Source organism: Artemia sp. Qi Xiang Cuo, chromosome 21 (assembly GCF_049724085.1).
Source record: "Artemia sp. Qi Xiang Cuo chromosome 21, ASM4972408v1, whole genome shotgun sequence".
Lineage (NCBI taxonomy): Eukaryota > Metazoa > Arthropoda > Branchiopoda > Anostraca > Artemiidae > Artemia > Artemia sp. Qi Xiang Cuo.
The window spans coordinates 28,196,466-28,213,013 of NC_142814.1; the positions used below are offsets into that span (position 1 = coordinate 28,196,466).

Below are 16,548 nucleotides of genomic sequence, written 5' to 3' on the forward strand. Positions count from 1 at the left end.
TGGAAAACTGGCAAAATACGTTTTTATCAATGTAGATTCTAGGTGGTATCTCAGCAAATATAGCAGATAGAAAAAGTCGGACTTCGACACTGGATTCGCCGTGTTAAGATTAGGGGAGGTCCATCCATAACTCAAAATCAAATTTTTATGTATATACTCGGTTTTGGCAAAGGACAGCCGAGTTATTGTTCCGGTTGTTTCCGAAGGACTGCCACAGGTGGGAGAATTTATCTCCACTAATCTGACACTTTGAGCGCTATCACTATTGCCAGTTTCTTCATTTTTTTCCGCATTTTCACCGTAAAAAAAATCCCAAGTTTGTTGTCGCTTTTTAGTCATAGTTTGATTACGAATTCTTCACAAGACACAACAAAGAAATGCTGACCACCACCAGAAAATCGATGCGGCGACGGGGTCTACAAGGGGTGTGCTCCAGACTCAATTATCATTAACAACAATTGATTATTCTCTTTGGAAAACCGTAGATAACAGAAAAAGATGAGCATTTTGTATTATTATAGGGGGAAAAAAATTATAATATTAGTGCGTTATGTACATTACAACCATTTTAGGCGCTTAAGGGCTGGGCACACGAAGCTGATTTCGGGAACTGATTTCCAAAGAAATCGGCGTCGATTTGAGCTTAAAAAAATTTCTATTTTTCGGCACCGATTTACAAAATCGGCGCCAATTTTCATCATGATCATCACAAAAAAATAGGGATACAAATAAATAGTCAGCCAGAGATGTATGTGGTGAAAGGACCCGCTACTGGGAAGAGAAATAAGCTGAGATAAATCATGCAACTATTAATAAACTCCAGTTGACTATTTGTGTCTATGATTCTTTGTTTTGAAAATCTCGCGCAATAAATTTTTCTTTCAACAAATTTTTCTTACCGCTATCGTTGGCTCACTGATGCTGAAATCGGTTCCCGAAATCAGCAACGTGTGCCGAGCCCTTTAGGAACTGCGAAACCTATTCACTTCATTTTCAGATGGCGAAACAAATTATACGGAATGAAGCGCATTTTCAAAATCCGCAAAACCTGCGACCTCTAAATAGTAACTAGTAAGTCTGAATATCATCCTTAGCCTAATATAAATGCTGGTAGAAGATTTGGTAGTCGTTATGACCAGGGTTCATTTGAAGAAAGCCATAATAAGACTAATACTACTAACAATTCACTGCAGCTTCAAGATGTCTGAGATCATGACAGCCTGGCATGCTCCTTCTCCATCCCAATCTACTCAAAGCTTCCTTCTTTACACTCTCCCAAGAAGTATCAGTTTCTGTCAAATTCTTTAACAAAATCAAACAGTACCTTGAGAAATTTAAGGCGTATGCATCACCACAGAAGAACACAATTTTTGCATGGTATCTGCTCCAAAAACAAGACCAAATCAAGGCAGAAAGTGTAGAGAAATATACAGAGCTCAAGACATTAGTGAAACCATTTTCTTGCTCAGACCCAAACAAAATGGTCTGTGATCACATAGTTTGCGGAATACTAAACCAAAACGTACGTGAGAAGCGCCTGGCTGAAGGTGATGAACTTATGCTTGAAAAAGCAACCATTATGTGCAGAACCCATGAAGTGACCCAGGCACAGCTTAAAACATTCCATGGAACTAAGTTTATTACCATAAAGCAAGAGATTGATACCATCTCACACTATCCAACCCCAAACAGCAGCAGAAAAAAACAAGAAGCAAGTGGCTCAAAGAGCAAACCATGCTACTTCTGTGGCAGAACCTACTCCCCCTCCCATGTCTGCTCAGAAAAAGGCAAGTCATGCTCCATCTGCAAAAAGCTCAACCATTTTGCACAAGTTTGTCAAAGTAAGACAGTAAACACAGTGGAAGAAGACACTGTCAAAGCAGACTCTGGTGATGAAACCATATTCCTGTACTCCATCAAACAAAGCAAAAACAAAGACAAAGCAGTGATACCTTTGATCATCAACAATCAGTTCCCTGTCCAGTTCAAAATCGACACAGGGGCCCAGGTCAATATTATTCCAAAGAAGTACTTTGACCTCATCACCCCAAAGCCCACAATGAATCCCACAAGCCAGCGCCTCACCAGCTCTTGTGGAGCAAGGATCCCTGTAATGGGAGTCTGCAAATCATCATGCAGCTACAAAGATATCCTCAGCAGCAGGCAACAATTCTTTGTAGTAGAAACTTCAGCTGCCCCATCATAGGCTATTGTTCAAGCCTTGATTTGGACCTGATTAAGCAAATTTAATAATCATTTTTGTCGGAAATTAATTTTAGCCCCCACCCCTATATATTCCAATCCAGGGTATATATAGGGGTGGGGGTTAATTTTTTTTCTGACAAAAATATGTAGTATAGTCATAAAAAGCATTAAAAAAGGCATCAATTAGTGTGTTTACTTAATTTGTAAGTCAATAATATGATTTGCAAAAAATTCACCTCATAAAAAAGTGTCAAATGATGTTTTCACCTTCATCCAAGCTAAATTATATGGACAACTGCAAATTTATCACAAGCTTGCTATTTTTGTCAATGGCATTTGAAAAACTTGAAATAGTAGGAAAACATTTGAATTGAAAATCAAGTATTTTGTAGGTTAGGTTATAACTTCTTTATGTGGTTACAAAAATGAAATACCTTTAAGGGCTCAAGATGCAATTTGCAACAGAAGTGATTATTGTATGATGAAAGAGCATAAAAAAGGCATCAAATGATGTTTTCACTTTCATCCTAGCTAAATTATAGTGCCCCCTAGGAATTTACCAGTTTAGAATCACAAAATCCAGCACTATCTATGTTGATGGCATTTGAAAAACTTGAAATGGTAGGAAAAGGGTTTGAATTGAAAATCAAGTATTTTGCAGGTTAGGTAATAACTTCTTTGTGTGGTTACAAAAATGAAATATGCTTTTATGCTCTGTAAAAACACAATAATTGCCTCTCTTGCAAATTCAAATTTAAGCCCTTCTTGAACCCTTAAAAATGACCAAAAAATTTCTAGTTTTTGGGTATAAAGATAGCTAAAACCATGGATTTCAAACTTACTATTTGATCATAAATTGATTTTTTTTTAAGTTATATAATCCACAAACATTTATTTATCATGACTAAGCTGGATAAAATATTCAAAACAATTTTTCCATCTGCAAGGCTTCTTCTGTTGGCTTTGATATTTTTCAACATATAGTTGAAATGGCAGTTTTTAAGCGGCCTAACAAAACAAGAAGAAAACATGGCAGATTTGTTTTGATTTTTTAATCAACTTTATCTTGACAAATCAATGTTTTTGAATTATACAACTTTTACAAAATGGATTTGTAATGAAATAGTAAGGTTGAAATAAATGTTATAATGGTACTTGAGTATTAAATGCACTCTTTTATGTACTGCTAAAGAAGTCAAGTTTGTTTAATGCTAATGAAATAAAATAGGATGAATATATAATAGTTTAGAAACAAATTTGGGCTATATATGTGTACATTAGGAGGGGGGGGGGTAAAGCATACCATATATTAAATACATAACCTAGGTACCTTTCCCCCTTCTAAACCTCAAAAAACTACAGTTTAAATATTGTAATGCAATGAAAACCATGCTTTGCATTGCATGACTCTAAAGTGGTCTCTTGAATTAACCTGTCTAGCAGGTTTTTTGCGACTGGTTTCATTACATTATAAAAAAAAGAGTATGCTTAATACTCAAGTACCGTTATAACCCATTTCTATATAAAAAAATATAGAATGAAATTATTATTTTCAAGTATCCTAAAAAGGCTCAAAATTGAATTTGTGAGAAAAGCAATTATTATATTCAGAAAGAACATAAAAATGGCATCTAGTGGTATGATCAATTTATTTGTAGGCTAAGTCAATAATATGAACAACAAAATATTTACCAAAGTATGTCCAAGGAAGGTATCTTGAAGTACCTACCTCCACTCCTTCTCCCTCTAGAGGGTACTGAAATTTTGGTACTTGAGTATTAAACGTACTCTTTTATATACTGCTAAAGAAGTCAAGTTTGGTTAATCCTAAAGAAATAAAATAGGATGAATGTATAATAGTTTAGAAACAAATTTGGGCTATATATTTCCACATTAGGGGGGGGGGGGTTAGGGGGTAAAGCATACCATATATTAAATACATAACCTAACCTAGGTACCTCCCCCCCACTAAACCCCAAAAACAACAGTTTAAATATTGTAAATGCAATGAAAACCATGCTTTGTATTGCATGACTCTATAGCAGTCTCTTGAATTAACCCATCTTTAGCAGGGTTTTTGTGACTGGTTTCATTGCATTATATAAAAGAGTATGTTTAATACTCAAGTACTGAAATTTGGTACATGACAGGTTTATACCTATTGAAATTTTGACAAAACAACATTTAACCTTAATTTTCAGTTATCAGTTTATTTTTCTCTTTAGTTCTGTAAATGCAATTCCTGTTATTTGAGTAGAATTTTAAGCCATATCAATCTTTTTTTTTTTTTTTAATTTAGCAAATATATTTGCATATCTTTAAAATCTTATAAATTGGGATTGAGCAATGCTGTGAAACTGAAAACAATTTTGTTGTTCTTCATTTAAACAGAAGATCTATTTTGCAAGGTTTCACTTTTATAACACAGGTTTTTAAAGGTTGCCAAAGATCAGGACTGTCTAGAAGAAAAAGGAGTAGAGGTAGGTACTTCAAAATACCGTCCCAGACATACTTTAGCCTTTAGACCCATCCCTGAAAGTTTCATTTTCCTAATATAACCCTTTTCGAAGATAGCCAAAAGTAGCTAAAGTAGAATTTTACCTGACCTACTTCTCATTTGGCCCTAGATGGTTGGCTAAACAGGTCAATCTTTCATCATTCATTTGCATAATGTCTCCTAGCCATCTCAACCTTTCTCTCATTATAGCCCAAGAAAGCCAGATAAAACCAAATTTTTCTAACAGTCTATCATTTCAATATTCTTTTTTCTTGCATTTTGAGTTATGAAAATTAAACCAACAGCATAATCTATGGAGATTTTATTTTCCCATTTGATTCCATGCTGTCCCATAGCCTTTGCTGTGTTTGTTATTTTGTTCTACAACCCTGCTTAACTCCTGATTCAATTCAAAACTAACCTCATTTCCTACTTCAACTGCAGCAATGTTGCTCTTATACATAGCACTAATCACTTCAATGTATTTATCTGGTATACCATGCAAGGGTAAGACCTTTGCTAATGCTTTTCTTTCAGCTAAATCAAATGCTTTTTCATAATGTATGAAACTAAGGACTAAAGGGTCTATTGACTCAGGCACTTCTTAATTATTAATCTAAGAGCAAAACTTTGGTCAATGCATCTTCTCTTCTACCTAAAACTGCCCTGTTCTTCTCTTAGAACTTTATGTGCAATGTCTCTAAGTCTAATAGTGTAATTATACTAAATAATTGGCTTCCTACAGAAACCAAGCTATTGCTTCTATAATTACTACAATCACTCTTGTCACCTTTCTTCTAGAGGGGCTTAGTTAATTTTTTCCTAAATTTACTAGGTACTTCCCTTTTTAAAAGTCCTATTCATAATCTTAAGTAATCTTATCTAACTTAACAGCCACCATATTTAAAAGCCCATTTACTGCACTATCAGTACATTGGATCTTATTTGTTTTCAATCCTTTTAGTGTTGTCTTTAATTCACCCTTGCAAAATAAATCTTCCTTCACCTACAAAGTGTTATAAACTTTTCATTCTTTTCTATTTCATTTCCAGTAACTTTATAAGGGTTGTTGTTTTTGTTGTTGTTTGGGGTTTGACACATTAGACCAATAGGTCATATAAGTTTGTATCACTTGGTTTATCTGTGCCTTCTGTAATCACTAGCTTACTTGGGTGTCACTTCAGTCAATATTCACTGAACTATATCATGCATCACTTAACTTTTTATTGGAAGGGGGTTATTCACCTGCAGCAACCGTCTGCATTGGAAAACAGGATTTAAAATAATACAAATTTTCTTTGTCATACCACTGAGAGAACTCAATGATGGTGATTTTGCTGACGATGTTGCACTTATTACCCACGACCCAGAAGATATGCAACGCAACATTAATGAACTTGGTCGTATGGCAAATGCTGTCGGACTCTCCATAAATGCTAACAAGACCAAATCAATGTCGAATGCAGTCATACCTGACTTAGCCAAAGGAATTTTGGTTAACAACAAGGAAATTCAGGAAGTGAGAGAGTTCAAGTATCTCGGCAGCATTCTTACGCAAGATGCCAATTCTGAAAGAGAAATACTGTGCCGAATAACATTGGCTGGGTCTGCTTTCAGCTACCTTAGAAATGTTTGGAGAAATAATAAATATTCCCAGAAGTTAAAGCTTAAAATTTATAATAGCAATGTGGTCTCTGTCATTACGTACGGCTGCTAAACTTGGAGCATCACTGCTCAGCTAGAACAATGACTCCAGGCATTCGACAACAATTGCCTAAGGTCTATCCTAAATATACATTGGACGGAAAGAATACGAAATGATTAAGTCTATCGTATGACAAATCATACCCCAATCCTTTATCTCATTAGAAAGCGGTGATGGATGTATTGGGAGCATATGGTGCGAGTGGGAGAAGGGAATCTGCCGCACGACGCATGGTGTTGGACACCCCCTGGTCTCCGCAATTCAGGGAGACCGAAAATGACCCTTGGCAGGTCGCTAATGAAGGAGGCGAAGCTGGTGAGGTCCTTGTTGGAGGAGCTATGGTTGAAGGCTCAGGACAGGTCGTCGTGGCGAACCACTGTTGCTGCCTTATGCGCCCCCAGGCGTAGGAGGACCTAAGTAAGTAAGTCTTAAGTTGTCATAGCCTACAGCAATCAATGTACATAAACAACACAATTATAATAAAATAATACATTTTTCATTATAACCTGTCATATACTTCCAGATATAGAAAGTCAATCAGATAAATTAAGGATAATAAAAACAAATACAATAATAAATAGGATTATATGGGAAGGGGCAACATGACCTGCAAGATTAAAATAATATGGAACCATCTACCACTTATTTTGCTATATATAGGGGTTATTCTCCAGGAACAATTGCCATCATTTATAAACAGGAACAAAAATGATACCTATTACATTATCAAACAGCAATTAAAAATGCTTATACAACTCAATAATAAATAATACAAATAACTTGTAACCTGTCACTTAAATCAAAATATAAACAAATAAAATACAAATAAGACAACTCTGAAATAAAATTAAAAAAATAAAAACATCCAGGAAAAAAATTAGGTAATGTAGGGCTGCCACAGGTTCAAGTGGTAAAAAATAGGGACTTATGGACCTTTTTTTAGTCAAAAAGGGACCTCTCTAGGGACCATTCTGGACAAAAAATGGACCCCAAAAACTCAGTTTTCAGAAAGCTTTTGAAAGAAAAAACAGTGACACAACAGCAAATGACACTTGACTAAGGAAACAAAAATGGGAATGATCATTTGCAGACATCTCTCCAGGATAAGAGACCAAGTAATAATTAAGAAACAGGCCACCTGAGAATCATCATGTCATGGGAGGAGCTATCTTCTTCTTTTTTTTTTGAACGCTTTACTCTCGAATACATAAAATCAGATACAAAAATATTATGAAAGATAAGGGTACGGTAACTAGAACACACAACCTATTTGATTCCATTTCATGCATTGCCTTCTGCTGGAACAGAGATGTGACCAGCAGCTGTTTCTTAGACTCTAACGGCTGCTGGGCGGTTTCAAGAATAGCAGCTCGTTTTTTTTTATCAGTACGCATTGACAGTGTCCCATCTATCATGGCCTATGCTAGCTGTATCTCGACCATGGTCTTCTTTTCAATGCCGTTTTTCGGCCGGTTATGAGCAACCTTCATCAACTCGTCAGCTGCCTGTTCCTTGGAACCATGCGCTTTTTTTTTCTTTGAGAGTTTTCGAAAGTCTCTATTGTCTGTCTTTTCAAAGAGGTTTCAGCAAGCTACTGGTCTCTCAACCATCCTCTTGCCTCCAAATCCTGCTGCTCTTTCTCAGTTTTTTCTTTCAAGGCTTTTTGCTGCTGTAGATACAAATCATATTTCTTTCTAGCGAAGTTGGCCAGTTTTATTAAGTCTTCAGTGATAGCAACATTTCGCGCACGTCCTCCAAATCTGCCCAGCCCATCTATCACAAACAGTTTTGCATTCAAAGTTCGCTCAATCATCAAAGCTCTTTCTTCGCTGAGAGCTCGCCCAGAAAGGGAGAAACCCCGCTCAATGCTAGCAGATCCATGTGAAATGGTCAAAGCATTTTTTACGACTTGAGACAAGTTTGGATATTTTCCTCCCTGGATCATGTTGTTTTATTTGTCGTCGTTCCTTCCTGGCTCCAGTGGAAGTCCGGATAACTGGACTAGCTTAAACTCGTCAACTAGCATGTCCTTTTGCGTCGTGATGGGTAACTTCCTGGCAATACATAATAAACTTTGAGCAAAAACTGGCTTTGATACTTCATCAGGATACAGAAAAGTTAACGCTTTCAACAACTGTAAAAATTCTCTGCAGAGTATTGGCTTAAGGACATATCTTGTGGCCACAGAATAATGCTTCTGAACAGGCTGCATGAACAAGCGTTTTGGAAGCTCGTCTATTGATTTGAGACAGTCAACAATTTTGTCACTCACAACTGTCTGTAGCAGTGGCACTAAGTTCTCTTCATCTTCTTATGGCTGAAGCGTTAGTTCATCCCTAAGCTCTTCGTCGCTTCGGGTTTTGAAATTCGTCCAGCGAATGTCACGACCAGGAGATTCAGCTCCGAATAAAGTTCATGCACTAGAGGCTTTTCCGTTGAAACTTTTTGGTGAAATGTGTGAAGAGGTTTGAACTATCAACAACAAACTGACACTCTGCTTTCATGGTCGGTTGTCTGATCAGCCGGATGATTTCTTTGTAGCTAGCATCTGTTCCCTTAGCCTCGAAGCAGCAGGTCCTATTATTAACCATCTGGTGGGTGTGTGTTTCAAAAAGCGAGATTTAGGAATGCCATTTTTCTCTTGAATCTTTCCGTAGTTTTCTTGTCTAGCCGGCCAGCCACTAAAAAAGTTGTACACTTTGATGATCGGATCAGAAAAATTCTCACGGATTTCCTGCACACCCTTCCGAAAAGCGTTGTGTACCAAATGGATCTTACAGATACGAATATCAAGGAGACCTTTGCTACCTGTCAATTCACGATTTTTACTGTCAATCAGTCGGACAAGTTTTTTGCTCTCGCTTGGACCATCACAAATTAGTGCTAGTAGTTTAGAGATAGATAAACCACTCTCATCAATCGTTCTGACTATTTCTGACTTCAAGTCTTCAGCTGTGGCATTTCCAATAAACACAGTTTTCAGATGTCTTTCCACCACTTGTTTCATCTTTTTGGACCACAATCAGATCGTCATTTGAAGCTCTTTCTAACTTTTGAAGTTTGTGGTTTTGTCAAACTCGAAAACATAATAACTGTTGCCAACTTCATCAAGGGTCATCTTCCGGAATTGGGGTCCAAGAGCTCTGGTTAAAAAATAAGCTAGCGTAGTTTGCCCGAAGGAGAAGCTTTTGACCACTGTATCTCTGAACATTTTCCAAATACATCTGCTATCCCGTCTGCAGATTTCTCAGAATAGTAGGACTCAATCATCTTCAGATCCCATGTAATTTCTACAACTGTTATTTCATCCCGCACTTCACAAGCATCTAGGTGCATGGACAGTTCTGCCGGTTCGCCACTCTCCATAGAAGATGCTGCCAAGAGACGAAGCGTATTCGGCGTTAGATTTATGTAACATTCTTCTTATGTTCAGCAGTTCTGGCGTGCGGCAGTAAAGCATAGGAGCCCTTATGGCAGACAAGTGATGTGTTGCAGATAGAACAGTAGAAAGAGAACAGATCTCCCAGAACGACTCTACACCACTTTTTCATTTGGTGTGCTGTCGCATCTTTCTCTTCCAACCGAGTCTCCTTGAATTTGCAATTTCCCATTCTTGTTCAAGCTGAAACTTCCAACCCTTAACCTCAAAAAAAAAGAAAAAAGAAAAGAAGCTAGTAGAAAAATATACAGGCTATTATCAGAAATGCATTCAAATAAAAAGGGCACTAGGAAGTAGTCTAATAGTTCGAGAAACGTATGTAAGCTCAAAATCGTGCAAAAAACCTGGTTTTAACACCGCCTCCTTCGTATTTTGTACTTGGAGTCATTCTCTTATTTTGCTTTCCTCTATATGCAACAAAGCAACACCCAGAAAAGAGTTTTTGAAGTAATAAACAAAGACAACCGAACCTTTCCACCTCCTAGCCTATTTACTCCAGAGGCAAAGGAGGTCACTTCTTTTCGTTACTAGTCTGTCTACTCTGTCAAGACAATAACGCTGTAGCCTATGTTACAACAAGTTCTGTCTTTCTTAGACAAGTAGAGACAGGTTCCAAGAATCTCAATTGAAACAAAAATACTGAAGACTGTATACTCACAGGTATTGGTAGCCTTCGGGATACGGAACTTTAAACCAAAGCGAGAAAAGGGACTTTAGGGACATTAATCAATTTAAGGGAGAAATAGGGACCTTCAAACGATTTTAGGGACTTAAGGGACTTTGTGACAGCCCTGGGAATGAACCAAACCAGTAGCCTTAACCAAATTACTTAATAAGTTTTGTGCTTAGTCATCCAGCCCAAATTCAAGGGAAAATGGTGAAAGGTAACTAGTCATTTGTCTGAGAAGGGGATAACCTAGGTCTCTGTAGCCTAGTTATAGCACCTTCTGGGCTAGGTATAGATTCCTTTACGTTTCCTTTCTGCTTTGCCAGGGCTGCTGGTATCTGCTGACATTGTGTGAAAGCTTGAACCATCTCTCTTTAGTTTTTCAACTGAGTTATTCAGGCTACAGACTGAATTTTGAAAATGTTTTGGTGCTAACTTAGAAAGCAGTTCACAAATAGATGTTATAGGCTGAGTTAGATCAGATATCTGCTTTGCAACACCTTCAAACATGGCGAGTTCATGTTGAGTTCCTCAACTGAAGATTGATTAGTAGTCAGTGGAGGGAAAGAGTCTGTTTGTACCATGGGAATGTGTTCTGTATGAGTTGGAAGTCCCTTCTTCAAGACCTCAGCAGCAGTCCTCATGGGGACATTATTGGTGAATGAGAAAGTAACAATTGCTTTCTTTTCAATCAGTATTGGACACTCCTTGGTGTTAGCAGCATGGCTTCCACTGCAGTTAGGGCACTTGAGTACCTGATCTTGCTTTACTGTTTTGGATTCGGGACATTCATTATGGGTGTGTTGTCCACTACATAGTAGGCATCTTCTGTCTCTGCGGAAATTTGAAGCCATGTGGCCACAACCTTGGCAATTGAAGCACTGTATTGCCCGGGGATAAACTGCTTAACTGTATACCTTGCACCCCAAACAAAGATTTTCAGAGGGAACTGAATGTCCTGATTGAAAGTGCAAACCAAAGGGATAACTGATGGGCTTGGGTTTTTAAAGGTCAATGTCACTTGCTGTATTCTATTGTCAACTTGGACCTCCTTGACAAAATCATCCAGATGGGTGACTCCTCAGATGGGATAAATACAATGCCTTTTCTGTTTCTGATTAAAGCAGGGTTGGAGCTAGGACCAAGCACAAACTTTACCTTACAGCCATTTACTGCTATATCTGAAATAGAAAGTATAGCAGTAGCTACTGATTGGTTTGCGGCTATTATGATAATAGAGCCATCTGGTCCAAGTCTTTCTAGCATTGAGCCATAATGGCCCTGACACTCATGTTTTTGGAGGTGTTCAAACAGTCTTTTTGCAGTAACTGTTCTACTCCCAAAAGTCAGTGGTTTATTGGTCTCATTTGGACGTTCTACGCCTAGGATCAGAATCCTAACACTAAAATTGGTGACAGGACCACTAACTGTTTTGTCAATGATGACAAATAAAATACCAATAAATTAAAAATAAACAGCTAAAACAGCAAAGTCAAACAAATAGTACAAATACAAGCAGAGGGGGTGGTCTCAGTCAATAGTAGGCTAGCCTATGTGAAGCATGTAACATATATCAGAAGCAGGCACTGCAATAAATGGCCAAGTAGGGTTGAAATGGGTTGATAACCACTCTCAAGCAAGCACAGCCAAAACAAGTCAAGACAAAATTGAACTGCACACCAAGTGTATAGGTATTAGGGACCCCAAGGGGAGAGCCCCTTGTAATTTAATCAACAAACCATGTCACAGAATTAACCCAACTAGGGTAATTGCAATATTAAATATATCTAGTATACTTGAAATTCAATTCGTCTTTTCTTCCCTGCTACAGACATTTTTGTGATGGAATCTTTATAAGAGTTTACCTCATTTTCAAAATTTTCTACCCACCCCTTTTTAACTCTTTCTTTATTACTAATCCAGGTCCCATTCCTGTCTTTAGCTAGGCTAGGAGAAGTCCAGATTGACTATTCCCTCTCGATTTTTTAACACGCCAGTACAATATTGTACTGTTATGCTATCTGGCTGCTTCTTCCAGCTCTTCAGCAATTTTATCCATGGCCTTGACTTCACACCTCCTTACCTCAGATTTTAATGATTTCCCAACTTTCCTCATATTCCTTTTATTCTCATATGGTCTATCACTCATGAGTGGTGGATCCAGGTGCCCCCCCCCCCCCCCAACGTAGTGGTGGTTTTGGGGTTGGGACTGCTTGCTCTGGTTGGCATTGGGACAAAAGTTGATACTCCTTTGATATACCCACTCTTTTATATACTGCTAGTTTGGTTAATACTAATGAAATAAAATAAAATAGGATGACTATATAATAGTTTAGGAACAAATTTGGGCTATATATTTGCGCATTCGGGGTGGGGGGCAAAGCATAGCATATTAAATACGTAACCTAACCAAACCTAACTTAACCTAGGTACCTTTTTCCCCCAAAAACCCCCAAAAACAACATTTTGAATATTGTATACGCAATTAAAACCATGATATACATTGTATTTCTCTACAGCCGTATGTTGAATCATCCTGTCAAAACGGGTTTTTCAGCGCGTGTTTAGTTTGAGATATATAAAAGAGTGGGTATATCGAAGGAGTACCTAAAAGTTATTTTTTTTGTAGTTGGTTTCAATAGTTGAGTTACTAATAAGTTTTTAATTGTTAAGTTTGTTTCTTTTTGCAAACAAGTTTGAAACAAAGTTTCAGTTACTTTGTGAAGTCTCTGTTACAGTTTACTGATGACTCGTACTGCCTAAAAGTATTTAATTAAATTTTGGTTTATCAAGGGAATCTGTCCATATTACCACAAAAACCAACTGGGAGGCGAAAATCTTCATATCGTAATAACAAGGAGGAGAAATTTAAAATCCTAACTTCTTTAGGCTATCAAATGATATTTTAGGATTGTGCTGTCACAACAAGGCTGAAAAAACTTACTATTTAAACTTCTTTTTTACTGTCAAAAATTTGTTTTCAAGTCTTTCTATGGCACAGGTGCGAAGAAATTGATATCATTACTTTTTTTGGCTGTCATAAAATTTGGGTTTGCTTTTTTTTCACAGCAGGGTGGTTTTTACAACATTGCTGTTTTTTAGGGGATTTGTAAAACAGACAATAAATGTATGAGAAATGCAAAGATATTATTAATTTACGTTTTGGATTTCGGTGAGCAGATGGTGGAAACTTTAATGCCTATTTTCATCTAATGAAAGCTCTGCATTACATGACATATCACCTCCTCGGTGTGCGTGTAACTGAACCCCCGTGTAACTGAACCCCGTGCAACTGAACCCGTGGAACTGAACCCCCGTGTAACTGACCCACCGGGTAACTAAACCCCGGCTTACTAAACCCACTTGCACCTGACCCCACGTGCCCCTAACCCCTCGGGCACGGGAACTCTCATGCAACTCAACCCTCTTGCAACTCAACCCCCGTGCAACTCAACCCCATGTAACTGAACCCCCATGTAACTGTAACTGTGTGTAACCATGTAACCATGTAACTGTGTGTTAACAGAACACAACTGATTAGCGAAAAGTGATGAAAGAGAGGGGTAATACCGAACTCTCAGCTACCATTCTTGGGAGACATCTGACAGTTTGTAAGGGACCATGGAATTCCTGTGTTGTTTTAAAGTCCCCCCCCCATGTCTTAGTCATTATACTCTCCCATACACCTCTAATAAATGCTCGGTAAAAACGCCAAGTGTGTTTTGATCCTAAAACGGGTCCTTGCCATCTCAACCTTTCTTTCATTATAACCATATATAATGAAAGCTGCTGATCTGCCAGGTTGGGGGTCATATATAATCCCAATGATCACACACTTATTTGGAAAGGTCCCCCTTACTTACAGAGCTTCTTGCCTGCTAAGTTTGGGAGATTCAGACATGAGTATGGTAAATAATTCTACCTAGAAACGGAAACATCTCCTCCTCCACATTTAGTACCGTCAGTGCGTACTCGGTCACACCTGTGGAGTATGTACCCTTGTATAGCAACCTCACTGATAAAAGTGAGCATAACCTTATGGGAGAGTGGTTAAGGTCGGAAAAAAGGCTGCTGGTTTGGTCCCGACTCAAGAGTCAGGCATGGGTGTGTCCTATCCTCGTTTATATGAATTATTTTGATGTATTTCGTCATAAGAAACTCGGCAATGTTATGGGAGAGCATGGAATCAAACGGAAAAGTAAAGCTTTCATAGACTTAAACTATGTAGATGATTTGAACCTCCTTGATCAAAAAAGATGTTAGCAAAATGAATGAATTTTGGAACTTTTGAGAGTTAAGGGTGCAAGAACAGTTTTGGAAATTAATGTTAAGAAGACAGAGTCGCTTAGAATATAAATAAATGAGGGTGAAGGGGTGATGATGGGGAACAAGAAGATCGATCAAATGAATAGCTTCACGTGCCTACGCAGTAATATTAGAAAACAATGTGGATACAATAGAAATGTAAAAGGTAGAATAGCCAAGGCCCAGGATATTTTTTCGAAGTCGAAAAAGTTTCGGAAGAACTGGACAATAGCTATATAACCAACCTTTCAGATCAAGACGTCTGTTAAAGATTATTGAAGCTTTCTTTCTGGTCTTTCACTGCGGGTTGTTCTTGACCGGTTCACCTCCTTCGAACATCCAATATAGGCAGGCGTACCCCAGGATAGTATATGGGGAACTACGCTTTTTTCTTTACATAAATGACGTGGGAGATAACCTTGCGAGCCCTCTGCATCACTTAGTCGATGACACTACAATACATTTAGTTATCCTAAAACATGAAGACCCAATCAAAGCCTCTCTCCCGCTACAGACAGATTTTTTGAAAATTGAAAAGGGGTCTGATTCTTGGATGGTCAGATTCAATGCATCGCGAATAAAAGAGCTGATGATTTCTCGATCAGTTGTACCGCGCATACACCCAAGCTTCATCTTTATGAATGAAGCTATAAAGAGAGGCAATGAACTTCGTCTCCTTGGAATTTACTTCTCTATAGATCTCTCTTGGAACACCCACCTCGATCGGGTGAAAACCTCCCGCGCAAGATAGCTGGGGATAACCCCTGGTTGCAAAAACCTTCTGCCACTCAGTTCGGTCATCCCACTTTGCAAGTCTTGCATGAGACCCATTACCGAGTATGGATGCCCGCTGGTGCTCCGAAAACGTTGCCAGCACCACTCCAAAAGATCAAAAATAAGATTAATGGCTGTCAATGGCTGTTTTCTACGAGTTCTTAAATTCACCTGTTTGTTTAGTGCCTTTTCATATTGTGCCCCCAATTGTCAAACTAACAAGACAAACACGAAGGCACGACGGCTTGGTTCAGTTATCTTGAGGCTGGCAATTCGAGAACAGAGTACTGAAAGAAAAGCCTCATCCAACATCGCATTTCGATCTGGAAGGACCCTTTTGTCAAAAATTGTATTCGTAACGTTCAGTTATTCATCGCTAGCTTCCCATAAACCATATTTCAAAAACTAATTTACCACACTATCAGGATCTGTGGCTCTTTTATCCTTTAGTGCTGTCTCTAACTCCTCGACGTAAAATAAATCTTACTTCATTTTCAAATTTTCAATTTTTTTTTGTTCTTTTTTACGTCATTTCCTAAAACTTTATTTTGGTCTAAAGCATGCTCAAAATGTTCTGCCCAACCCTCTTTATAACTTTCCTTGTCACTAGGTGAGGCCCCATTACTATCTTTAAGTTGGAAAAGTCCAGAGTGACAACTTTCTCTCAATTTATTAACACACCAGACAATATCTTTACTGTCATGCTGTCTGGCTGCTCTTCCAGATGCGCAAGTAAATGTTAAAGACCCAAAGAAAGAAAATATTCCATATCCACATAACCCTTTTGTACAATGAAAACACCAGCCATTTGATCTTAAAGCATCCACCTTCAGTACTATGACAATGCTACTTTGTGTCCTGTGAAAACACTGACAATGAGGTACTGGATGTATCAGCCTTCTTCTACCGTTTGGGCCCTGAGTTTCTTCTAATCCTTCTTGCCTTCTTCTTTAATC

General features: G+C 38.1%; 2 protein-coding genes across 2 annotated transcripts in view; both read left to right on the plus strand.

Annotated features, from left to right (window-relative positions):
• Window positions 1-1,026: 1,026 nt before the first annotated feature.
• The window catches only part of Invadolysin (leishmanolysin-like peptidase, invadolysin), a 185,279-nt gene continuing 169,757 nt past the window's right edge, over window positions 1,027-16,548 (plus strand). Inside the window, exon 1 of the mRNA XM_089106746.1 lies at window positions 1,027-1,071. The gene's annotated coding sequence lies outside the window, so the exon portion shown is untranslated. The remainder of the gene's footprint in view (window positions 1,072-16,548) is intronic.
• LOC148939410 (uncharacterized) lies at window positions 1,481-2,206 on the plus strand. Its single transcript, XM_089106868.1, has one exon. It carries the CDS (start codon window positions 1,481-1,483, stop codon window positions 2,204-2,206), a length of 726 nt encoding a protein of 241 aa, XP_088962994.1.

Excerpts from the sequence above, each read along its gene's own strand:
- LOC148939410 (XM_089106868.1), top strand. The coding sequence starts at position 1,481 with ATGGTCTGTGATCACATAGTTTGCGGAATACTAAACCAAAACGTACGT.